The sequence below is a fragment of the Athene cunicularia genome (assembly GCF_003259725.1).
Source record: "Athene cunicularia isolate RWA chromosome 12 unlocalized genomic scaffold, athCun1 chr12_part1, whole genome shotgun sequence".
Taxonomy (NCBI): domain Eukaryota; kingdom Metazoa; phylum Chordata; class Aves; order Strigiformes; family Strigidae; genus Athene; species Athene cunicularia.
The window spans coordinates 16,353,466-16,379,447 of record NW_020799116.1 but is presented as its reverse complement, the minus strand read 5'-3'; the positions used below and the strand labels follow the sequence as shown (position 1 = coordinate 16,379,447).

At 43.6% G+C, this 25,982-nt stretch overlaps 1 protein-coding gene across 1 annotated transcript; it reads left to right on the top strand.

The window, feature by feature from the left end:
* Positions 1 to 13,494: 13,494 nt before the first annotated feature.
* RHOA (ras homolog family member A) lies at positions 13,495 to 22,299 on the top strand. The gene is made up of 4 exons (XM_026857819.1): positions 13,495 to 13,686; positions 16,530 to 16,650; positions 19,920 to 20,050; positions 21,043 to 22,299. The coding sequence occupies exons 1-4, from the start codon at positions 13,531 to 13,533 to the stop codon at positions 21,214 to 21,216; spliced, it is 582 nt and encodes a 193-aa protein (XP_026713620.1). The 5' UTR covers positions 13,495 to 13,530; the 3' UTR covers positions 21,217 to 22,299.
* Positions 22,300 to 25,982: the final 3,683 nt, after the last annotated feature.

Below are 25,982 nucleotides of genomic sequence, written 5' to 3'. Positions count from 1 at the left end.
CAAGCCTGAAATGACCAAATTATTAATTATGCTGTGTAACTTCTCACTTAATGCCTTGAAGTCAGGGAAGCAGAAGATGGCTTACATGGTAGCAGTTCTTAAAGATAGTTCAGCAGGATATCTCAGAGTTTAGTGCCTTTTTTAAAAATAAATTATGAAGAAAAGTAATCAGATGGACTAAAAACCTATAGTGGGAGAAAGTCAGTGTGGCTTTGGAAAGGAAACAGTGCTGCTTAAATCTACTGGAGTTTTTGAATGACTCAAGCACAGAGAAGTGAAGTTTGGGACAAGAGAAGAATAGAGATCTCTGTGTTACACCTATACTGTTCAGCATACTTCTGGTAAGAAAGGTGTTGAGTAGTAAGGGAAGAAAAGATAGGAGCTGGTTAGGAAGAATTGTAGCTCATCCTTCTGACGCTGAATTAGAGGCAGTAAATATCAACTGAAGTTAGTTCCAGATAAATACAAGTGGGGGGTGGGGAAATCTTTTTTTATTCACCGATGGAGTGAAAGCTAATTATTGCCACTTAAGAGGAAGAGCTTGTCATTATTCTATGAACATGCGAGTTTCATGTTCAACAGTGGTTATATGAGCATGTGTGAGGGGCTTTGGAGAAAGGAATAAAGAAGAGAACAGAGCTCTCGGTTCTTAATACGCTGCTTACTGTGGTTTTGCGCAAAGGAATATGGACTTTGAGGTACAGTGCAACTGGAAAAGCAAAGAAGAGGCTGAGAAAAATAATCAGGGATAAGGAATGGATTCCATACGAGGGATGCTTAAAAAGATTTGAACCCTTCAGCTTGGCAAAGATATGACTGAGCACAGTCTGGTCTAGATCAAAACGGATGGTGCCTCTCCTGCAGTCTGTACCGAGACCGCAGAATGCAGCACCACAAAGTGCTTTGAATGACAACGATTTACACGGCTTCAGAATCAAACAGATTAAATCACAGAAGAAAATGCCATCAAATGGGCTGTTGAGCGCAAAGATTAAAAAAACAAATACCCCCAAACTGGAAGCTGAGAAAATACACTTACAGAGGAATCACTGCATTTGCTCATTCTCTTAATTGTCTGAAACACCTGCATCTGTCAGGCAGGTTGCTGGACTTGAGGAGTGTTTGACCTGAAGTAGTATATTCTCAACAGATTGCTTGTCGTGGGAGAAGGAACACAGGTGACAGTGTCAGCTATGGGTACAAAAAGATGGTTGTCTGAAAGAGTTAGTGTTAGCTTCCCTTGTCCGTAAGTGCCTCTGCTCCCAGCTACAGGGCAGTGGTGGGTGCCTAAAGACAGAGCCATCTCACCCAAGCAGAACCTGCCTTGTTCAGCGTGTGGGTGCCCCACATCCCCTTCAATGTGCTGGAGGTGTCTGGAAAGAGAGAGTACTCAGGGAAAAAAAAAATGGCACAAATGCAAAGCGTTTTGCAGATTGCACACAGGTGGAAATCCACAGATCTACTATAATTACCTCAATATTAAGCCCTAATCTCATTTTGTGCAGAGTAATCTTGGGACTCCTATTGCATAAGAGAAGTGCTATTGTAAGTCATTTTACATACAGATAACCACGATCTAGTCAGTAGGGACAAAGTAACAAGAATGTTAAGTGAGGGTGGAAGGACAGAAATGGCAGCCACAGATCCTGAGGGCAAAATTCTGCTTTACTGCTTTCTGCCTTTGTAGTCCCAACTTCACCTTCAGCCTTGGAGACAGACTTGTCATGGTAGAGTAAGGCAGGGGAGAAATGCTGGAATTAAAGACTTCTTCCCTGGGTTCTGAAATGGTGTTAATTTACTAATTGTATAGAAAGAGAGAGGTGAACAGCATAGGGGTGAACTTGCAGATAGTAGAGAACAAAGAAAACTAGTAGTAGGCAAGGAGGGCCTTGCTAAGTTTGGTGTTTGCAAAACAGGATGAATGGTGATGTTAAGACAGAGTTTTGCTTGCACATATTGGTGTTTTAGTTTCTAACAATTTTGGCTTAAACAGGCTTTAAAAAGATGTTTCGGTAACCTTCTTTTGTTATATTTTTCCCCAATCAAGTGTTGAAAGCAAATTAAATGACCTGACTTGGAAAGGAAATGAAGGCGTCTATTTTGTTTGCACTTAAAAAACAATGCAAGAAAGCTGTACAGATGAAATAGGAGAATAGTAGAAACTGAAAGTAGAAAATACAAAACAGAAGCTCAAGAGCATGAAAAGTAACTGGGAGAAAAAAAGAATCTCAAAGAGGAACCTATGACTAAAATTATGGATCTAGAAAGTTGAAATGTAGTAGAAACAACGAAGCCTTGCAGTGTGCCCTGCTGGGGGGCCTGCTTGCCTTTGCTCTGAACCTGGCTCATCTCGTGCCCTTGTCCTTGTTTTAAAAGAATGCTCAGGTCCCAGCTTTTCTCACCCCTGCTTAGGATTTTGTAGAAATGTCCGTAGTTGTTTTCTTTCTTGGTTGCGTCTCTTCCAGATTGTCCTTTTTCCAGTTCAGCCGTAGTTGTTCTTCATATGGGTGCTGTTCTCTAGTTTAATCATCCCTGTTGCCCTGCTTTGAGTCATTTACAGGTTCTTTTGCCTTCTGACGTGAGGAGGATCACAACTGCAGGCAGAGTCAAAAGATGCAGGCGTGCTTGTGGATTCCTGCATTAGCTTAATGTTTTCTGTTTTGTTCATTCTTTTCTAGTTCTTAGTACTGGATTTTTTTTTTCATTTTTTTTATCTCTTTGGAGTGTTGAGCTTGTATTTTAAAGTAATTAACTATATAACCCTAAAATATTGCCCTTGAGTAGCAGTGCTCACAGTCCATCATTTCATATGGGAGGTTTAATCTGTTTTTTACTTGTGTATCACTTCACATTTACTATTTCAAATGTTACTGCTTAGGCACAGAGTCTGTTAAGGTTCTGAAATTCATCACAGTGAACTCTTGCCTTTATTACCGGAACATCTTGGCATCATTAGTAAAGTTTGTTGCATTGCTATTTTTTCCTCGCTTTTTCAGGTCATTTAGGAATGTTGTGTTGTGCTGGTTCCGCTGGTGGTCTTCTATGAGAGCTGAGCATTTCTTTCTGCCTGGTTTCCTATCTTTTGCCAGTTATTTATCTGTACACAGGGAACTTCCCTGTAATCGGGTATTTTGACTCTTTCAATAAAAAAAAAACGTTTGAATGCTATTGCACACCTAATCTGACTAGTCTTGGTAACTGACACCTCGGTTTTGATATATATCTCAGCTCTGAAGGATCTCTGGCCTGAGAATGGAGGGATTTTATATAATTTTTTTTTTCCAGAAAGTTCTTTACATACTGCAGCAGTTTAAGGAGTTTGAAAGAATGCTATTATGCAGTAATAATAAAGAGAAGTAGGACAACCGTAATGATTATAATCCCATCAGACTAAAACATCAATCCCAGGTACAATAATGGAATAAGTATCAAAGTGTTCAGGAAAGAATTAAGGCAATGTCACTCAACCTGGGCTGGGGGAAATAGAAACAATTAGTGTTAATTGTTTCAGTTTGGTTCTTAAGTACAGGTGTTCATTTTAGCCTTGGGTTAGCACTTGACAGTAATTGCACATCATTTTCAGTGAGAAACTAAGCCAGTACAAAATCAATATGGTTCATATTAAATTTAGTAGAAAGAGGACGGCTTTAAAAGGCAAGTGGCGACTCAAGTGAATCTTTGTCTAGTGAGAACATGAAGAAGTTAGCTCTTAGGCTGTATTTCTTACCAGTGTGGTAAGTTGTGGAAAAAAAACACAAAATACCGGTATGAAGAAATTTGCAGAGGGCATATAAAGGAGGAAGTGACAGATAAAACATCATTGCTAATGCAGAAAACGTAACTAACTACTGGAGCAAGAAGCATGGTAGGGGATACTCTGTTATTGCCTATTTTAAAGTCAAGATAGTCTGCACTTGTGTTAATGCAAGGAGTAAAACGTGTGCTGGGGAATGACCAAGCTGTGGCTTGTTTGCACTTGAAATACAGCTCAGGGTGTGGTTCTCTGATACGGAGTGAGTGGATGTAACAGCACACCTTTGTCAAAACCGGGGTGTCTCTCTGGGCTCCAGCTCCTGGGGCCTGTGTTGCAGCAGCCCTGGTGCGTCTGGGGCTGTGATAGACAATGTGGAAAGGGAAGGTACACGTTGATGGGCTGCTGAGGGCCCTCCAGGCTGAAACACTTCACCATGACACCTCTACCACTTCGTTACTCCTTATGGTAGGAGCAGCCGACTGATAGAGCAGCCAGTCACTACTGTCAGAGGTGTAAAGGTATTAAAAAAACCCCAACAACTCTATGCTAGGATGCATCAATCTGGATAATCTGTTACATGAGCAGCAGAAAGAATGAGGTAAACTGTTCACTCTCTTTCCATTTCTGAGTTAGGAGGCAGTAAAAGAAATAGGGACAGTCTTGAATGTGAAGGAAGTGGCTTTACACACAATATGTAATTAAGCTGTGGGAACTCCCTCCAACAGGATGCTCTGAGTGCTGGAAGTTTACATGGGTTCAAAGGGAGTCTGGACAAGCTCATGGAAGAGAAGTCTGTTTGAGGTTACCAAATTCATGGGATCCACATCTGACCCAAGAAGCTCCTGAGCTGGAAGTGGCTGGAGGCTGAAGAGTGCGGAGAGGGAAGCTTCTCGTTCCTTTTTCCTCTTCTGTAGGAATCCACTCCTAAGCTGATCCTGAATGCCAGGCGCTGAGGTGAAGAGACCTAAGTTCCAAGCCCATGTACCTGTTTTTATATGTGTGTAGACCTGTAATAAAGGATGGTCTGTGAGTGTCTAGGTGCAGGAAATGTAAGTTTAGATGCAGGGACGAGTTGGTCCCCATGTCAGTGTCCATGCAGGAGCTGTTTGGCACACATTGCTGGGTGTACGGGCTTGCACAGGTCATGGCTTGGGCTTTGTAACAAAAGATAGTTTGTGTGTTTCTGGGAGTGTTTGATTGTGCAGAGGCATCATTTCTGTAAAGCACTGATGAGTGGGCTGTACAGGGAAGGAGAGCAAAGCAAAAGTGTTGTTTCCTGTGCTGGTTAGAATTTATCAGAATCCAGAGCAATTTTCTTCTCTGAGAGTCAGATGAATTGTATGTTGTCATACAGGATTTATCCTGAAGAGGAAAGCAAGGGCAAAGGCTGTAATTTGATAGGATGAATCCAGCTTTGAGACTTCACATGATATCTCAAGATTAGACGTACTATGTCCGCATGACACACAACACGGATCTAGTACTGACTGCCGATTCAGGTTTCCTCACAAACTTTGCACTGGCAGGCTTTATGCTGGATGAGGTACCTCCTGCCCTATTGCAGCGATGACAGAAGCAGCATAAACAACACTCTGTGTGCTTAACTGAAATGCATTGTATGCCCATGCCTGTTAAACACCAGTTTTGTACTTCTGTATAACTCTTTATGACTGTATAAAATTCATCAGTCATTAAGGGTTCACCAGGGCTGGCACTGAACCAGTGTTGTTAAGACCTAATGCAGTTAAGCTGACACTGCTCCCAGTTCTGGTGGTGATGTGCAGAGAGTCTTGAGCTGGTTATTTGTGGAGTTAGCTGAGACCTGGTGAGGTTTATTAGCTAGGCTTGTAACACAGCTATACTGCTCCCAATTTAAAGCTGGCTCTGGAAATGTACAGCTATGTTTGCAAAGCACTTTTCCCAAACTAGTAAAACTTGGCAGACTTGAACATGGTTAACACACAGTCTTAATAAACTGCTAGCACAAAGCTGAATGCTCTGCTCACCCTGTCCAAGGGCCTTCCTGGAGGACCTATGTCCATTATTTTAATCTCATTGGATACTACACTGACCTTCTGTGTAATTTTTTTCAATTGTACTTCAATCTTGTAATAGAAAATTTCTGTTTCACTGTGGATTACATTTAATGTGCAACATAAGTAGCCTGCCCTGCGCTTTGCCAGCTCTGGGACTTTTTTCAAGTGTTAAATTTCATATGTAACCCTCCCAAAAAAACCCTCCAGCAGATATCTTTTTCTTACCAACTGCTCCCACATAGTGCTGTAGTTGGAAATAGGCCTGTTTTGCAGTACTGTCAAACTGCTTTATGTGCTGGATGCTGTAAGGAATATAAATATAGTTGTATCCCAAAGGTCTTGTTAGTAACGCTTTAAATAATGTGGCTTATCAGTTTATGAATGCAAGTGTCCACAGGCAAATTTGCACAAAATTAAGTACATTTCAATTATTGAAATAAGCTGTGTTGACTGCCTCCTTCATAGAAGTAACTGTATTCGTGGGTTTAGTGTTTGTATTCCAGTGGCTTGTAATTGAACTGTGTTTCTACCCCAGTAATACTTGATTTCAAGTTGTACGGGGCACCAAATGAGCACGATCACTATGCGCATGGAGTTCGTCTGGCTTTCAGTGAAGCTGTACAGCTGAGTTCTATTCTGGATGTCTTCAGAAATAAAGACAATAAGTGGTCACTTGCAGCATGTTTTGGTGTATGTAGTTCTTCCAGGATCATTTAGGAACTCTGTAGCAGGAGCATGGGTTGTATCTAACTTTTTTAGGTGACTGAATGATCTTTCTCCTTTTTTTATTATTTTCTTACTCTTGTTGCAGTCCCATGGTTGTTCGCTACCCATTTTGCAACTTCTGTAGAGGTGAATTGGGGTCATAGTTTCCTTTACTTCACAACTATTGCTATTTCTGAGCATAGCCCATCCTGTATGGGTTATGTGGAAAAAAAAAATAGCATGATAGCATGCACAGGATCTGATTTAAGGTAGCATGAATAGCGTTTCAACAGCAAACAGCAATGTTTCTGACATTTGTTTATATATGCTTCCATTAATGAGAAGCATAGTGGAGAAAAAAGTACAAAATGTTGCTGACGTTTTCCATTGGGACTTCAAAAGAGGAGAAGGTTGAGACGCTTGCCTCCTGTTGCCAGTTAAATAGCTGGGAGATGTGGGAATCCTGGCCTTTGCTCTAGAGGAGGGTGGATTCGAGCAGTTATGTCCTCCTGTCTTCCTCCTGGCCTGTTTGCCTGCCCCCTCCCCATTCGTGGTCTTTGGACCATTTCCCCCACCCAGATGCTCCGTGTTCAACCCCAGATTCTTCACTGTCTCTGTACATCTGCCCTAAAAGCAGACCTCTTTGCTTCTGGGCTGATCTGCTTTCTGCTTCAGACTGGTTTTGTAGTTCTCAGTGTTGGTGCCAGACCTGGCTAAACAACCAGAAGAAAACTGTGGGAAAAGCCTGCTCATCCATGTCCTGTTCATCTCTGGAGTCTTGGGGGAAACTCATTCCTCCTCCCCCTCAAACTTGAACAAAAGTGAGTATATTTTAGGAGTAAATTCAGGTCCTGGTGCAGAGGCAGTTCTCCCCTGTGGTAGGTAGAGGGCAGGGCTTGACTGGGTGGGGTGGGGGACACTTAGTATGGTTTCATCTTCTGGTTCCTCAGCCTTGCTCGTGTTCCTCCTGCTGGCCCAGGGCAGGGCTGACTGAATGAAGGGAGAAATGAAGCAAGTGAGAAGAGTGCCAGGCTGTAATTGGCTCAATAGCAAACTGTTTAAGTGCTGAGTGTGGACAAGTCAGCTGCAAAGCAGTCTTTACGAGATTTCAAAACTCTTGCTTTCCAACATTTTGGTTTTAAGGACTTCTGCAAGATTAGGTGGGAAAGAATTTAAAGGATGTTTCCTCCTCAGCATCAGAAACATCATTAATGGTCCTGCTGAACTGCTTCTGTTGAGTTCTTGCTAACAGCTGCAGTAATCCAGATATTTTTTGACAAAACCATGCATAATACAAGAGATCTGCCCATATGGTATAGCAGGCAATATAAAGTTGGTAATAGTTGATTGGTAATTCAAATTAAATCTAGTCAGGATACCTATGTGATGGTAAAGGGCTGTTTCTTCCACCTTATTACTTTCTCCAGGATGAGATCCAGTGCAAGACAGGTAAACCTGGCATGTTGTTACCAGCTTATCCAACTTCAGAATGTCAACAGCATGTCCACAGTCCTCACTCATGCTGTGTGGCCTTGGGATTTGCAGGAGGAGAGGAGGCACTGGAAATGTTGTTCTTTGGAAAAATAAATAGCGTGCTGAAGAGAAGAGGCAAATTCCATTGCAGTAAACAATAATACTTGTTGGGGGGGAATACATTTAAAACATGGAAAAAAAAATTTTCCCATTTCTTATTCTTCTGGAGTATTTGCTAGATTCTCTTAACAAGGAGGGCTTTATACTGCATGAGTCTTGGAGCGTCACTGCACTTAGAAATAGCAACTTCACATAACAAGGGTATTAGTGTGGCAACTCTCAGCAAACAGGAGCTCCTTGTGTTGTAACCTCCTGTGATGTTAGTGGGATTGAGTAAACGATGTCTAAAGCTCTTGTAATACCTGTAAAAGGCACTGGTCTAGGTTGAGGAAATGTCATAATTTAATCTTTTCCATTCAGATGAGTCACTCAAGTCATCTTGTGAGAGTTTCCACTTTGAATCTAGCAGACTAGCTGGTTTTAAGAATCCTATAAATGCAAAGGTGGGAGGAGTGCTTCATTTAAGAGTAGGAAAAATTGCAGATAATGTCGTCTTACTGCAAAAGATGGCACAGATTTCCCTAGAAGATCATTGCAGCCATTCCATTGCACTAATTGGGATATGATATTTCTTGGACAATGTTCTGTGCGCATCGTCAGTGATGCTCTTACAGCAGCCTTCTGGATTTATTGGTCTCTCCCCGTTCTATGCATTGTGTAAAAGGATCAATGTGCAGTACTTGTGTTCAGTTACAGTGAAGCATTGGTAGATTGGATTTGGTCTATTTGTAATATCCTCTTAGGTAGTTCATGCAGTTTATTATCTCTAAATGTAGACACGTGCTCACTGGTGACAGTCTGTACTGCAGCAAATATTAGCTTGTGTGTAACATAAGTACTGTACATCTTCAGTGAAACTTTTTAGGCTATCAGAGGGCTTTTTCATTCCTGTCAAAATATACTGTTGGTCAAAATTTGATGTAATTCCAGGCTTCAGAATACTTGATTAAGAAAAACAGCATGTCAAAATGCAGCAGAAAGATCCAACTGCTGGGAATGCTGTTAGTGTTGTCTTTGTGATAGGCACCATGAAGATGTAGCTCCATTCTAAGCAATCAGCTTTTTCCTCCAATGTGCTACGGAGATGTTGCTCGTCTGAGTATTTGCTAGACCTAATGCCTCATAGCTACCCACTGCATAGAAATGTATTTATTTTAACTGAAAACAATGAGCTAAAAGATGCTGATCTGTACCCTGAATCTCTTAATTAGGAAATTATTATGGTAAATATGCTTAATGCCTGGCTTATGGGATGCTGTTGTGGTGGCCAGATACCTGCTAAAATTTGAAGAATAAATACAGGGGGGTTGAACAAGCAGCACCACTGGAACAATTTCCATATTCATGGAGACCTTCAGTGATACAGACAGCATGAATCTGTCATGAGAATAAAGCTGGGTGCAGGCCCAACAGCAGGGTTCCATCCTTGAATATCCACGTTTTGAATAGAAATGAAGTATATTGTTCTGGCAGCACGTAAGGGTTCAACCTCATTAGTAGAGAAGAAACTTCAAGCTGTGAAGACTAAAGTCAGGAAGAAACAAGCAGTTGCAATGTTTGGTGACTTCCTTCCAAGGTTGATGGAGGAGTCTGTCCAGTGATCACACCTGACATTGAGGTGTCTCTCTCTACCCAGCATTTATAATCTGAGCTGTTTCTGAAAGTTTGTTGAGGTCCATAACCAAAGTAGCCTCAGCCTGTGCTGCATGCCCAAAGGAACGTTTGAGGTAAGCAAATCAAAAGTATCTCCTGGGGCTTTGGAGGCAAGTGAAAGCTTCAGGGATGTAAGTGGTGACCTTTGCATCTTGAATATGTTCCACAGACATTATGCAGAGGGAATTCTGCTGTGGTAATGCTCTGGAAGGTGAAACTAAAGTAAAAAGGTGAGGATGCCATAGGTCACCAAGAAAAGATAAGGTGGTTGTGGCTTATTGTGAGCATCTTGACAGGATCTAATTACCTAGATGTCCGATGTGCTAGATTCAGCAGGTTTGAGATGTGCTGGTGACTGTCCTGCATAAAACTGTGAGCAGGGGAGGGTCTCGTGGGGTGGGTCCCAAAGCACTGGGGAGGAAGTGGTTGAGCAGACACTGCTGAAGGCACCTCGTTTGAGAGAGTAGTTTCCCACATTGGGTCCAGATAATGTCAACAGATCTCAGGAAAGATTCAGGCAGGGGGAGTTTCGTGATAGGTTTTTCCTCAGGAAAGAGATCCTGAGATCAAATAAAACTTCTGAAATTTTTTTTATATTTATAATTTTCAATTTTTATATATAATTTCCCTGCTTTTTTAGGAAAGGTTTTCTAGGAAGCACTACATTAAATGATATTTTTACAGAATTGTGGTTTTCTTGTGGACTTTAGGCATAAGTATGTAGAAGGCCAGAGTATAAAATGAGATTTGACTGGCAAGGAACACAAAAAAAAAAAAAAAAAAAAAAAAAGCTAGAGTGACAGAAGTATTTAGAGGAAGATAAAGGAAGAGTTGATCTGATAATCCACGGAAAAAGACAGTTATCCATAGGTGATGCCAGAAAGGTCACCTGCCCTAGATGCTGTTGCAGTAACAAGTGATCAAGGGCCAGAGCCCCAGCCGCTAGTACTGAAGGGAGAAGGAGGGAGGATACTGAGGAAGGACAGGTTATCCCATTCTGTCATCCACCTACTTTGTCTCCAGTGTGGTTTCATCAATGACCTAGATAATTATCTGTGAATCATGATTATTAAACTTGCATCTGAGAAAAGCTATGATTAATCTGGAGGACAGAGCTAGAACTTGGAGGTAGAATAAAGCATTGGTTAGAGGAAGGTTAAATAAAAGCATGATAGTAGAACATTCAGCTGTGTGAATAGAGACCAACTATGTAACAGCTCTAATGAAAAAAGATCTGGGAGTTATCATGAATTAAAAGCTAAATGTATCAACAGTGTTGTTTCCTGGGGAGAGAAAAAAAAAATATCATACACTTCCAGTAGGGTGTTTAAGCAACAGTATATCCTGGCAGATCAATACAATAATCCTTCAGCTCTAGTTAATGTTCATAAAGCCCTAGGTGAAATACTGGATTCAGCTTTTGGGCTCCATGCTTTGGTAAATTTGTGCCAATTGAACTGTGCCCAGAAGGGAGCAACAGGAAAGTCTAGAAAATATGATTTACAGACAAGGCTTGAATAAACCAGAATTGTTTGCCTGAAGAGAAGACTAAATGAAGGCAAGTATTCTCAACTGCACTAGGGAAAGAGAATAATCTGTTCTCCTATGCTGTGACAAATAGGATAAACAGTAATGGGCTTACATTACATCAAAGAAGGTTGAGGATACACATTAGGGGAAATTTTCTCTGAGTATGTATTGTGGAGCACAGGAGTACATGGCTTCAGAGGTTTTGGAGGACTCAGCATTACAGTTTTGAAGGGCAGATCAGACAAAGCTGGCAGTAGGTAGAACTTGTAAGTAGTTGACTTGGTACAGAAGACAGATAATTTCCAGTTCTGTAAAAAATCAAATATTACCTTTCCTAGAAATTTTTCAAAACCATCTAAAACCACTGAAAGAAAACCTTTTTAAAGCTTGGATCATTTTAACCTTCCACAAATGTAAAAATAACCCCAAATTCCTAAGGTAAATAACTTGAATGTGTGTACATGTATATATTCACAGGGTGAAAGAAGCTCATGTTAGAGATAGGTTTGGATTACTTGAGCAGTCATGTCTGACAAGGCTGTGTTCTACAAGTCCTTGAGCCTTTGCTGTTTGATGGGCTCAAATGGTCCTTCTCTGTTTGCACCTGGAACAGAGATTCTGTAATTCTGCAATACCCACTGCTGCTTCATCACCGAATAGTACTGAAGGCTGCTTTTAGATGGTTAGTTTTACCTTTTCAACTTAATTTCCTACGGCAAGAGAAGAGGTGGAAAGGAGAAAATGTCTTTGCTATGTTCTTTAATTCTCTTCTGTGCTTCTTCGAGCACTTCTCCCCTTGCCAGCAGCTGTAGTTGTCCTTACAGAGCTTTGTACTAGGACTGTCATGGCAAAAGTTAACTCACAAGGGTGCTCCCTCTGTGGTATTTTGGTCATGCAATGGTAGGTATTGTCGTGGTGTTGCTGTTTGCTCCATTTCCAGGAAGCTTCATGGGATGACTAAGCAGCTTCCCTTGGAGTGCCTTTATGTTATGGAGAAGAAAGTAGTTATGGTTCTGCCCTTGTTCCAGTCCCTTGTAGCCTGGTCACTCCCTAAATCTCTGGCTTGTTCCGGCAATGGTCAGAAATAAATGCCTAGGGAAAAGAAAGAAGAGAGCAGGCAGACTTCCCAAAGTACTCTCTTGGCCTCAATGTACTTCTACTATGGAGATTTTTTTTTTAAGGCAGGTGTGATTTCTGTATTCTTTAACTCACATAAGAAGCTTCTTCCCTGTACTTGCCCAGTCCTCTTTAGGCCTGTATCAATTTTTTGTGTCCATAACATCCTCTTGTTGGAGTTCCCAAGGCCCATTGCCTTCTGGTGGGCTTGAACCCTTTTCTACTATCTCTGTAACAGCCCCCTCACATTCATCTGTGGAAATTGATGATGATCAAACCCTGTCCATACTGTTTGAGCCACTTGGGACTTGTAGAAATTTGCCAAATCCAACACAATCATCTCCTTCAGTCTCACCCTGACGCTAGGCTTTCATTAAACCTTTTCAAGCTTTCATTCAATCTTTTTGGGGCCAGAGTTACCTGCGAGCAAGCCATGGATTTGTATGGTCCTGGTACAAATCAGTACATTGAACAGCAGAGACCTGTGTGGAGAGGGCAGTGGTGACTCCCTCTGTGTCACCGTTTTACTTAATGTAAGCTGATAGCAGGCTTTAACCTGGTAACAGCAACATCCAGGAAAGCAGACTGAGGAGTGGGATGTGCCTTTCCAAAATCCTTTACAGCATGGTGCTTGTAATTCAAGGAACAGGCTGATTACCTTGAGATCCTTCTGTTGGTGCTCTGACGTGGCAGCAAATGCTCCTCAGTCCAGCTGACTGGCACTTTGTAGTTAAGATAGCTCAGCGTGACAAGAAAATGTTACTGCCCTTGTATTGAAGCATCTCTTATTTGATTACCTAGAAGACACTTTTCCGAAGGTGCGCTTGGACAGTGCTGCTTGCTGACTTGCTGTGTCTGGATGTTCCTAGCTCAACCTTTAGAATAAGTCAAGAAATGCTAAACCAGACTAGTCTCCCCTCTGCTATTTTTGCACACAGTGCCTTGCCAGTGTGTTGACAAGTGCTGGGGAACATTTTTCATAAAAGGACAGGAAGCGGAAGTCGTATGATTCCAGATACCTCTGCGAGTCTCTAATGGACATGTAGACCCAATTTAAAAGTTCTTATTAATTGAAAACTTAGTGGTTGTTAATTATTATAATCTCAGTCGTTGTTTAACAAGTCATCATTTTGTTTTTCAGCTATGGCAGCCATTCGAAAAAAGCTGGTTATAGTGGGTGATGGTGCCTGTGGAAAGACCTGTCTGCTGATTGTATTTAGCAAAGACCAGTTCCCTGAAGTGTATGTTCCCACCGTCTTTGAAAACTATGTAGCAGATATCGAAGTGGATGGAAAGCAGGTATGTCCACACTTCTGTAATGGTCAAAATGAACTTTTATTTATTCAGAATAGCTTGGAGATCTCTATGCTTCTTTAATAAGTGCTTAGTATGCATGCTTATGTTGTAAGTATGTTTTTAAATATTAAGCATGTTCCTGTGAAAAAAATACTGGCCTTGCTAGAACCTGGTCATATCCAATGTCTGTTTAACATCCTATATCTAACCTAAACAAGTTGAGATTCTAGAACATGTACAGTTACTCCAAGTAAAATGTTGCAGTAGGTGGGAGGGGATGGAGCATTTCAAAGACGTACCTACATGCTGAGAACACAGGGCTGCTAGCCTTTGGACCTGTGGAGTACGTACCTGTTTTGATAGGGACCTGGTATTGTGTTTAATAAAGGCTAGTTCCTGGAGAGAGTCTCTTTCATACACATTTCTGGCAATGTGCAGGATCCTCTTCAGAACAGATGACTGACAGGCTTCAAAATGATTTGGTTTTTGTAGTGTACATCAGCATCATCTGTCCTATGTAGTCCTGCTAAGAACACAATTCTTAGCAGCCAAGCGTACCCACAGCTTACTGGGTTTCATTTTTAGTTTGTACTTTAGTAAATTAATCATTAAAATATTTCATTTGTTTCAAATATTTTGAAAATCAGTTTTCAGTCTGTGTGACCTCTGCGTCCTTTTGTTTGCTAAGCAAGCAAACATACCAGACACCTGCTCCAAGAGGCAGTTTTCAGAAGGCTGCTCTCTGGATGCTGGATAGGTTGCCTTCTGCATTTGTCATGCAAGGTAGTGTGTGACGTATAAAATTGTCACTTTCCGGGATACTGTGGAAGCACACAAAGCAGAAACTTTGCACCTTGAAAGCTCAACTATTTTCAGACCCTTGTAGGCAGCCATGCCATATGTCTGTTTTGTTACCGTAACCGCACAGAGCTGACCTCAGTGCCATGGGTGCTCACGTCAGGCATGTGGCAGGCTTTGATGCTGGTGGTGCTGAGCTTCCCTGTTTTGCCCCTTGCTGCAACATGTGCCTTTGCACTGGGTTCAGGTACAATCAGACCGTCTTTCAGTCGGTTCTAGTTCAGATGCAGTGACAGATTGATGGAATCTGTTCAGTTTTGATCCTGATTTGAGCAAAAACTTTTTGAACTAGTTTGGGGCTTGATGCTAAATTTGATTTCCTGCTGTTAAGGCATGGATTGTTTGTGAGTTTAGTTATGATAGTTCATGCTATTTGAGTCTAAAAAATGCTTTTCTCTCCCATAATATGAATGAGTTTAAAAAAAAAAATTTAGACTTAATATTAGAACATGTTTTCTCCCCAAGTGACAGTTTCAGCAGTTTCTATGTTGTATCTTAGACTCTAAGGACTGCTGTTCAAAATATGTATGATATCCATTTCTCTCTCTTATCACCTAGTCAAGCTTCCTCATTTCCCTTCTGCCTGAGTCTCTGCATCTCTGAATGGGTGAACAGGGAGTCATGCCCTATCAGCTATATGCAGCCAGTATCTAAATAAAAATTGCATGAGCAGCTTGAGCAGTGTGCTTTCTGTTGTGGAAATGCCAGCTGATTTTTTTTTTTTTTTTTTATTTTTTTTAACTAGACAACATATTTTGTCTAAACAATTTTTCTTCAGAAAACTTGTTTTTAAAAGTTTGTAGGAGAGCAGTGCTTAAGACTGTTCTGTTTGACAATCACCTCTGTTTTCCTGGAAAAGCATTACCAGAAATGTTCACAAGCCATGTGGAGACAAAACAGTGATGGCACAAGATGCATTTTTTTTTTTTTAGATGGAGCAAAGGAACTGATTCCAGTATCATGTGAGGGAACCCTCAACGGACAGCTCTGTAAAAAATACAAACGTTTGCCACAAAATTCACATTTGCAAATGCAGACATGACTCTGAGAGGAGTATTATTTCTGAATGTAATGCAGAAGGATTTTTTTTGTGTGTATGTGTGCAGCTAAGGCTTTGTATCTTCGTAATTTAACCTAACAGTTGCATTGCACATTCAAGCTCACATCTGGGTTCCAGTTCTGCTCGTCTGTCTTTATCTGAGCTGCTGTGGCCTTTTCCTGTAACTTTTGAATAAGAGCTTAAACAAGAAGGAACCCACTCCATTGCACAGGCAGATGCATCAGAGAATCTCAAGCAAGAGTTTACCTTAAGAGTTTGATTCTAGTTTTTAGATTTTAATAGTTTAAACATTGGCTATTCCTCCCACAGTTTTAAACAGTCCTGTTGGGATGTTCTCCCCTAGCTCCCCCATAGCTAGAAATATTGAGAACATTAGCAACTTAGATCTTAGTAACAAGAAGCTTTACATACAAATCAGCTTTATCTCCAAGCAAACTGCAAGTGTACATTTCTGCGGTGGTGGAGTTCTAATGCATTTGTGCACAAATAAGTACAGTCTTGATGTTTCTTAGTCACTACAGGTTCCAGTTGTAAACCAATTGAATATGTGCATAATCCTAAAAAGCATATACTTAGAGAGTCTGCTTTCATTGAAAACTGCTGTTTCTGGAATTATCAGAGAGATTCCCAGCCCTTTGGAGACGATTCCCTTCGATTCTTCTGTCTTTTCTGCTGGTAGCTTTGACACTGGTAGAACTGACACTGATCAGGGATAGAAAGAAGAGTCTCATCAGATGCAATAAATTGAGTTTTGGAGTTACAGAACGTAAAGTTTCTAATAGTTCTCCTGTCAAAATGGTTTGTCTTGTAGTCTCTTCCTTTTGAGTTGTGTTGATTGAAGTATTTTATCCACTTCTCTTGGGTTACTAGCTTCTGAATCAAAACTTCCATGCTGATCTGGCTAACTGCCTTGATCTTTCTTCTGCAGGTTGAGTTGGCTTTGTGGGATACAGCAGGACAAGAAGACTATGATCGACTTAGACCGCTTTCTTATCCAGATACTGATGTTATACTTATGTGTTTTTCAATTGATAGTCCTGATAGTTTAGGTAAGTAGATCACTAATTGAATTAGAACTACATCTCTGTGTTGGTGTATTCCCCTTGGAAATCATGCTGTAAAATACATTTTCATGTGCTGTAATTGAGAGCATTCCTAGTTTCAAAACTCATACTGGTTTGAGTGTAGTTTTCAGGCATTAAGATCTTAAAGGAACCTGTATTTTTCAACTATGCTGAGCGGCAGTCTGAAAGCCTTAGCAGCACACTATGTTTACCCAGGGCTCTGCTGCAGAATTTGAGCAACACTTATCAGGGGGGCTAGAGCAGCCTCCCTGGCCTAGATCAGCACCCCCGGCCTGGCAATGTTCTCTGGGCCAATGCGGCGTGCTGGTGTGCTTGTCCCTCAGGAGGTGGTGCCTTGGTTACCCCAAGCAAGCAGGAGGGCTGTAGCTGCACTCTGCTGTGTCTGGGAGCCCAGTCACTATGTAAGATGTCCACTGAGTGGTATGCCCTGACTGAGGTTAGATTTTATTTCTATTTTTTTTCTCTTTGAAAATTGTGGTTCTTACACACTTGAGACCATGCTATATCCAGGAAAACAGAGTAACTTCCTTCCTGTGTAAATGGGAAAGCTAACTTTGTGCTTTCATCCCTTCTACCACCCCCACCCTCTCCTTTTCTGCAGAAGAGATCAGCTTGAAACACTGAGTTAATCCCAAATAGCCTGGGGTTTTTTGCTGTCTGTGAAAAACATGAGGTAGAACCATACTGAAGGGGGGCTTGCTCTGAAAAGGGTGTGGGTCTCCCTGGTGGAAATGTCAGAGGCTGGAGATTTATACTCTCCTAGTCTGCTTTCCAGTGACTGACATCTGCTTGTGATGGAAAAAAGAGAAGAGTTGCCAGATTTATGATTTCTGAGCTCTGAAAACATGTTTCAAAAATCTGTGTATTAGATGGGCACCTCATCTGTGTGGAGTCCAAGACTGAAATCTTCACTGATTGATTTATAAATCTGATGCACAGATATTGATGTATTGATCTTACAAAGGCATTTTTGAAGGGGGCAAGGAGGAAGAGAGAGATACTCTTAGTTCTAAGACTCAAGATCTCTGGAACTTTGATTTCTGTCCCTTTAAAACGATCATCCATCCATCCATTGTAGTCTCCTAAACAAATACATCATGGTAGCACTTTCTCAAACATGTGAATTTCTGTAAAAGTTCCCTTATTGACTTCTCAACAGTGGAATTTGTTCACTGGGGGCTGTTTGTGAGGTTTCTTACTAGAATGCAGAAAATGTTAAGGTAGATCTTTAGGCACATCAGTTCTGTGTGTGTATGACCAGCTGTATTCTGACAAGAACCTTCTGTACAGTGGCAGACTGGTACTTGTTTGTAACTGGTCAAAATGATGTCCATGCATTGGGCAGCTCCTAGCCAGGAAAAGTGAGTGTCCCCTCTGCTTTGTCTGTTAATGACAGGTGTCAAATGATTTTAACTAGTGCTCATAAATGGGATACCAGTTCTATCTTAAATGTATTAAACCACTGAATCTTTAGGAGTTTTCTACTGCCAGAGTGATCACAATCACTGAAATCTGTCCTTAGAGAGGCTTTTTTCCTGCACCTCTGATCCACCTTATGGATGAACCCAGAGTTGTGTCTTAGGAAGAAACAAGAATGAGACGAAAAGGAACCAGGAAGCACAGAAATGTAGTTAATGGAAGGATTAGTCCTGAATGCAGCTACCATGGTGGTTGAAAAATACAATTCCTGCTGTAGTTCACAGAAGGTTTGAGTAAATGAGCAAACAAAATAGTCCATAATATGTTACAGTGGCATTACAGTCTGATGGGGATAATGCTTGGTAGCTGCTCAGTCTCATGTCTCACCAAGCCTCCAAAGGGTACCAGCCGTTGAATGGGCGGTCGGCTGTGAAAGTGTCTTTCTAGAAAAATCAATGCCAGCTTGACACCTGGGAAATCCTGATCTCTCTCTTCATCACTTCCACCTGATCCTGTGTTTAGAGACATCTTTCATTGTCTTTGTGTCTCTGCAAAACCATTTGAGGTTTAGTTGGCAGCGGTGCTGTGGTTGTGCCCAGTGCAGCTGTTAACAGCTACACACAAGGGTTGAGCTGTGCTCACTTCTACTGCACATGCTGCTGCCCCGGCAGCTGGAGAGCTGACCCACTGGCTGCCCTGGAAACAAGGGGGGTTACCCAACCCTGGAGGTGGGGGGAGAAGGCTTTAATGCAGTCAAGTCTGAACTTGGCTATTTTTTCCGCCCCTTCCTGTTCACCAGTACCAGGGCGCTTGTGTTTCTGGGAGCAGAGAACTGCCAGATGACTCTTCAGGTGTGCAGCATCTAGAGGCCAGCACCCCCTGAGCACCCTGGGTGCAGCTGCAGAATTGCTGGTTTGGCTGTAGTGCAAAAACTGGCTTCAGAATGCTTGTCTAAGTTGTTCTTTCAAGCGAGAAAACAATGCCATAATAGTGAATGTCTCTTCAAAAGCTGAATGGAATTTTGTGAAGATAAAAAGGGTTTATGTAGCCTGCAGGTACATCCACTAGTGAATCTCAGATGTCTGAAAGCTGCTGAAAGCAAAGTTGAATGTTTTGAGTTGTTCAGCACTTCCTGCTATATAGAATTTTTCAGGAGTTTGCTTTCAAAAGCCCTCAAGTCTCCATTTGCAGCTCCATTTAAAAAGAAAGTCATGTAGGGAAGGTTATGTTAGGGGGAAAAAGTTTCCTGTATGAGTGCAGATTCATTTGCTGCGGATAGGGAGAAATGGCAAATCTGCAAATGACTTGCACAAAGTCTGTGTTTCTGTGCATCTTTAATTGCTGTATAGAACACCATTTCTGCTACAGTTAATGGGAGAGTTCAGAGTGGTTATTTGATGTTGCTTTTTAAAAGGAACAAGGGATGTAAAAATTTATGCTTCAGGGTTATACCCATCTTTAGCTTCTGGAGATAAATAAAATGTTTTTCTTGAAGCAAAATATTCCATAGCACTCTATGTCAGAATTCTGCATGCTGTTCTTTGACATACTTTATGCTAACCCTTGTCAAGTAGCTACCAAGAGACGTAGAGAAGTCAAGAGTTAACGTGTTTTTTGGCCTTAAAATTACCATAGAGGGGCTTGCCTTTTTTGTGAAAACCAGAACAGGTCTATTTCTACAAGCTAAGAGTAGAAAAAAAAGACATCAGTTTGGATTAGCAAGGTAAAGCCACTCAGGCAGTAGCTTTAAAATAAAACTCTCCCAGAAATGGGCTTTACTACAGTCTTTCTTTGCCTTTTTTTTTTTTCCCCAGAAAACATCCCAGAGAAATGGACCCCGGAGGTGAAGCATTTCTGCCCCAACGTGCCTATCATCTTGGTAGGAAACAAGAAGGACCTGAGGAACGACGAGCACACAAGACGAGAGCTGGCCAAAATGAAGCAGGCAGGTTCCTTTCTGATAGTCTTACAGCAAATGAAGAAAGTGTACAGTGGTTGTACCAGAGCATTAAATGGGCATCTGCAGCTTGCTGCCAGCTTCCTATGGGCTGCGTAATGAACACTTACCCATGGCAGAAACCAAAAAGTATATATTACCTTTAATTGAGTGTTTCTTTTTTCATATATGGAGATTTAATTTTTAGCAAAAGGCTTTCTCAACAATGAAAATGGCAATATTGGTTTACTAAGTCAGCTGCGGTCTGTGCTGGAGAGCTGAATCCCTGAGGTAGAAAGAAATTAATTAGGAGACATCAGCACATCAAGTGCATGCATGCTCAAGTTGTTCTTTATTTTGTGTGTTCAGGATGTGAAAGGAAACGGTTTTATTGCTAGGTGTTTTGAGGTGATAACCACAGGTGCTGTAGCTCATTGCTGAGCCTATCATAGGTTTCATTTTCAGATCATGTCTGAAAGCCCCAGCTTGGGTATATGACTGCAGATACTCTGCTTCGTCCTGGAATTTTTGCTCCTGTTGCATATTTGTTTTTATACAAAGACTGAGGCATTAATTTTGGGATTTGTTCACAGGGTTTTTTCACAATTGTGGCAAAGGGTTCCATAAATGTTTCCTCTGGAATAAGCAATCTTTGCTCAAGTTTCAAAGGGTCTTGTGGCCTTTAAGCTCAGAGGTGTTAGAAAACTGATTGTGTCCTCAAGCATTGGGACAGTATGCAGATATACACCCTGTCTGTGTAATCCAGGTTGAGGTGCATGCTGCATCTTGAAAATAAGCAAATTTTATTTTAAATCTGCTTTTATTATTTAAAGGATCGCTCTCAAGGGAGCAGTTGATTATTAACTAACCAAGTACTTAAGTGCATTTAACGCAGAAATTCCTTTGCCTTTGTTGGGAAGGTGGGTGGGAGAGGGAAGACTGGTGCACTTCCTCGCTGTGGCTTTGGGTTGTTCTCAGGTGTTGCTTTTGTGTTGGTACAGGAGCCTGTCAAACCCGAAGAAGGAAGAGATATGGCAAACCGCATTGGTGCATTCGGGTATATGGAGTGTTCGGCAAAGACCAAAGACGGTGTGAGGGAGGTTTTTGAAATGGCCACTAGAGCTGCTTTGCAAGCCCGGCGTGGCAAGAAAAAGTCCGGGTGCCTTCTCTTATAAAGTGTGGCCAGAGGAAGATGGCCAAAGCAGCACCCTGCACTTGAGTAATTTTGAAGTGCTGTTTATTAATCTTAGTGTATGATTACTGGCCTTTTTCATTATCTATAATTTACTTAAGAGATTTAAAAATCGAGTCATCTTGCTACCAGTATTTAGAAGCCAACCATGATTTTTATAACAATCTGCATCAAATTCATCTGTGCACCCAAGGTTAACCTCAACATTCCTCTAACAAACCTTTTCTGCACTCACAGGATATGCCAGGCGCTAATTGAAGACAATTCTCTATCTTCTTTCTTCTCTCTAGAAAGAGAAAAAGCTGTCAACACAGAGGATTGGTCTGTAACTACTTTATAACTAACGTCCTATTCTAATTGAGTACAACAGTTACATGGCTGTATGTGGAATCAAGTGTAGCTTCAGTGCTATCACATTTAGGAAGGTCTGATTTTCATGGCTCAGTGGTGTAAAACATTAGTTTGAAAATGTGATCACTCTGAAATGACCAAGTCCCATTCAGCTAAGGAAAAGTGAGGGTTCTGTGGTTTCATGTTAGTTACCTTTTAGTTACTGTGTAATTAGTGCCAGTTTAAATGTATGTTACCAAAAATAAATCTATTTACCCCAGCTTAGATGTAGTATTTTTTGTATAATTGGATTTCCTAATACTGTTACTTGTAACCTCTGCGTTAAGGTGTTCTGGGTTTTTTAAGAAACTGTATTTGAAAATAAAGTCCGATGGAAAGCAGCTGATCCTCTTCCCCTGTTCATTTGTAAGAGTCTGACCCATTTGAATGACTTGAGTGGTCTGCACACCCCAGGAGGAGTTTTTTTCCATGACGTGCCGTAGGGATGAGAAAAGACAGCCTGCTCACACTCAAAGCTTCTGAACTGTTCAGTTGCCTTAAGTTCATTGCTGGACCCAGTTTCAAAACTTAGAGAAAAAAAAAAAAAAGGTTACCATGTAGTGATCAGACTCCTAACCTGTGAACTTCTTGCTGTTCTGCAGCCAACTAAACTCTTTCTGTATTTTCATTTTTCCAACAACTAATAGAATAAAGGCAGTTTTCTAAGCTCCCTGTATCCTGGTGTCTGTATTCCTCACTCTGGGTTTTTGGCCCAGCTTCTGACAGCCTGAATGAGAAATACCCTTTTTGATACAGCTGTGATAGGATCCATTGAGCAGCTGCAAGTGCTTGAGTACTTATTTTTGTTTCCCAGCAGTGATACCCATCTGCTGCTGCTCATAGTGGTTTCCCAGTGCTGCAGCAGAGCAGAGGTGGAGGCCCTCGCCCTGCCTGGCCCCTGCGGTGAGTGGCAAAGTTTCCCAGGAGCTTCTTTTGATATTCAAACCAGATGAGAGTACATCAGTTGAATTGAATTTGGCGGTCTGGAACAGAGGAGCAGGAGGAGGCGATGTAGGGGGAGGGTGTAGGAAGAAGGGAGCAGACTGCAGCACTGCTGTAAGCACACACTGTACCCAGCATGCTGGTCTGCGCTGTCGCATGGCCCACGCGCTGCATGGAAGCACGTGTGAGGTGGTGGCGTGTGGCAGCACGCTGGCTGGGCCCATTTCATCATGGACGCCTTCAACCGCTGCGACAAGGGATGGGCTCGAGGCGTGGGCCGCTGTGCTGTACCCACGCTGGAGAGCAGATTGTGCTTCTGGCTGAGAAACAATACAGACGGCAACGTTGTGCATCTCCACGCTTGTGCTGGTATTGACAGCAGCTGCTGTTGAGCTGAGAGCCTCTGCCCGTGGGGCTGGGCAGGAGGGAGTCCAGTTGCCAGTGACAATCCATGTAAATGAGCACCTAGCTGTGTCCAAGTAATGGCCTAAAAAATGACAATGTCATTTTTTCTCTTGTCAATTTTCCTGATTTGTTTTCCTGCAACAAAGGAGAAACAGGTGTGGCCGTACCCCGTACCTCTGGTCCTTGTCCTCCCTCTGCAGCTGCAGACACCCCAGAGCGAAGAGCCTGGCCAGCCTGGTGGTGGCGGTGGCACCCGCCCTGCCCTTCCCTCCTTCCTCTCCTGGGTGCCTGTTCTCTATCCCCACGGGGTGAGGGGGTTGAACAGAGCAGGGAGTGCCCAGCTGCAGCTGCGGGGCTGCCCAGGAGGGTGTCAGGCTCTGTCCTGTAAACGAGCTTGCTCCCTCCTCTGCAGTTCCCTTTTTTGGTGATTTTTGTTGTGGGGTGGTTGCAGTTGAGCAAAACTGGGGGTTTTCAGTCTTGCAGAGCCTCTGGGTTGCAGTTCTCTGTGGTCACAGTTACAGAGCAGCTCTTCAACTGCTCCTCGGGGCTTTTCAGCAAGGTCTGCATGTTCTTCAGACCAAGCTCATGGGTTGTGTGTATCTGTTGATGCACTTCCACCCAGAAGTGTTATTTAATTAATTTGTTATCCCATGAATTTGTTATCCAGTTTCAATCTAAGCTCTTGTTAATGTACAGTACCACCTCCCCATCTCCTCCATCTTGTCCACCAGCTGGAATTAGACTTCCAGGCCTGGCCTGCCTTCTCCAAGTTCAGACGTGTTAGTAAATCAGTGTTTCCCATTGATGACCAGAAGCTCCAGCTCCCTCTCTTTGTTCCTTGCACCACTGGCATCAGAGCAGAAGCCTGCTTAGGAGTGCGTGGTTGTGAAGTTATCAGCCCTTATCAGCCTTCCTGCCTTCGAGGGCCAGTAGCCTGGCTCCCTTTGGGTTCCCGTCACATCTGTCACCTCTGGAGGCCGCCTTTGCCCCCTTTGCTCTGGATGAAACTGCAGACACAGCCAGGCCAGACTTGTGAAATGAGAGCTCAGTGCTTGTGGAGAGTGATCCAGGCAGGCAAGGAGCTGGGGGGGGGGCAGGGGAAAAGCAAGGAGTCAGGTCCAGGCCCCTGGCCAGGGGAGGGAGTTCAGGACCAGGAGTGGGGAGATGTGAGCGGAAGGCCAGACGGTGTGGGTTCGTGGCCTTTGCAGTTACTCACCGCTGTTTTGTTAAACAACCTTCTGACCTCAGAGGACAACCATCACCTGTGACACATGTACAAAGGGGTCCCTGGAGCCCATCTAGTCCCTCTGGAGCTCCTGGCACTCCTCTGGATCCAAGTTCAGCTGGCTCCACAGAATGTGTCCAGGCACAGGGGGTAGTTCCGAGCCAACAAAGAAGTTCACTCAATTGGTTTCCTTAAAACTCACTTGTCAGAGGGAAAGCCCTGACCTGCTCTTGTGTGAAAAGGGCAGGGTCCCAGAAGTAAACTCCCTACTTCAGATGAAATCCACAGTTCCAGCCTGAGGATTGAAGGTGCCAGCATGAGCAAGCATCAAAAGTGGCCGAAGAGAGATTTCTCTGCGGCACTGCCCTAGAGGTCACCCCGAAGAGACATTCCTCCTCTTTAAGCCACTGTGGCTCGCCCTGCCCCGGGGCGGGTGACGAGTCTGCTGGGACGGTAACCGTCCGTTGACCCAAGAGCAAATGTGGGTCACGTGCCTCTGCTCGTCCCATCAGCCATTTCCCGGCTGCTCTCATCTCTCTGGGGACACTCGTGGCTCCTGCTATCAGTGCTGCAACACGCTGCAAAAACTGCAGGTCCCTGAAGATGCAAGATAAGCAGGCGCATCCCCAAAACTCACTGCAGCTGGAAACTATTCAGTTCCCAGTCACAGGGGCAGGTGCCAAGAGTGGCCCAAAGCAAAACCCCCAGATACTGCAGGCACCTGGGAACCCAGAGCAGAGACGCAGCGTTATACAGTGGCCAGTTAGCGACAACTGGCATTTCATGATGAGTCCCTGCTACCAAGCATGAAAGAGAACAGACAGCAGTAGAGGGGGACCCTGAGTGCACCCCCCTGCCCTGCTGTGGGGCCCAGGCTGCCTTGGCCGGGGGCCAGGGCTGATAAGCAGCTGCTTGACCTTTTGGCGCAAACACTGGCAGGAGCCTCGGCAGGGGCTCCCTGCTTCCCCGTGGGAGCCCTGCTGAAGCTGAGGCCCTTCCTCTTGGTCCCTGCCGAGGTGTGCTGCCCCACGGTCCCTGGTGGGCTGACCCACCGAGGTCACCTCAAGGCCCAGCCCTGGACCTGCCTCTCCTCGGCGTGCTCTGGAGGGGGGCGATGTGTCAGCACAAAGGCCCGTGGCGGAGCGGCCGGGCCGGCCGCCTGCTGTGGGTACAGGCAACGGCGTAACGCACCCAGCGCTGCCCCGCGTTCGGGGGAAGAGCGGTCACTGCTTGTGGTTTAAAACTCCCTAAACCAGACCAAAACAGTAAGGCAGGGAGTGGAAAAGCCAGGGATGGGAAAGAGCAACTGCTGAAGGGAGGCTTTACCAGCCTCAAAGGGTGGAAAAACTATAAAAGGAGACTGAAGAAGGGAAGACGCGACTGCCAGCAGCGGTGGCTTTTGCATCCCTCCTGTCCCCCCTCCTGGCGCACGGAGGGAGGGAGGTGTTTCCCCAAAGCTGCTCCCGCTGGCCGTAGTGTCCCGGGAGGACGCCGCAGCCCCCGGTGCTGCACTGGGCCGTCTCCGCACTCGCGTGCTCTTGTCACCGCGAAGTCAAGTTTTAGCTCCTGGGGCCACTTTGTGTTCTGATGATTTTCCACCGCGTTTCCGAGAACGGGTGGCGCTTCCCTGTGTATGATCCGCGGATGTACAAACCACCCACTCCCGAGCTTTTAACTGAAAACCGCCGAAGCTTTCCGGCAGGGCGAGGGCGAACGGCCGGGGGTGGGAGGCGCCCCCACCCCTGGCGCACAGAGGGGGCGGAGGAGGGCGCGGCGCGGGGCGGGCG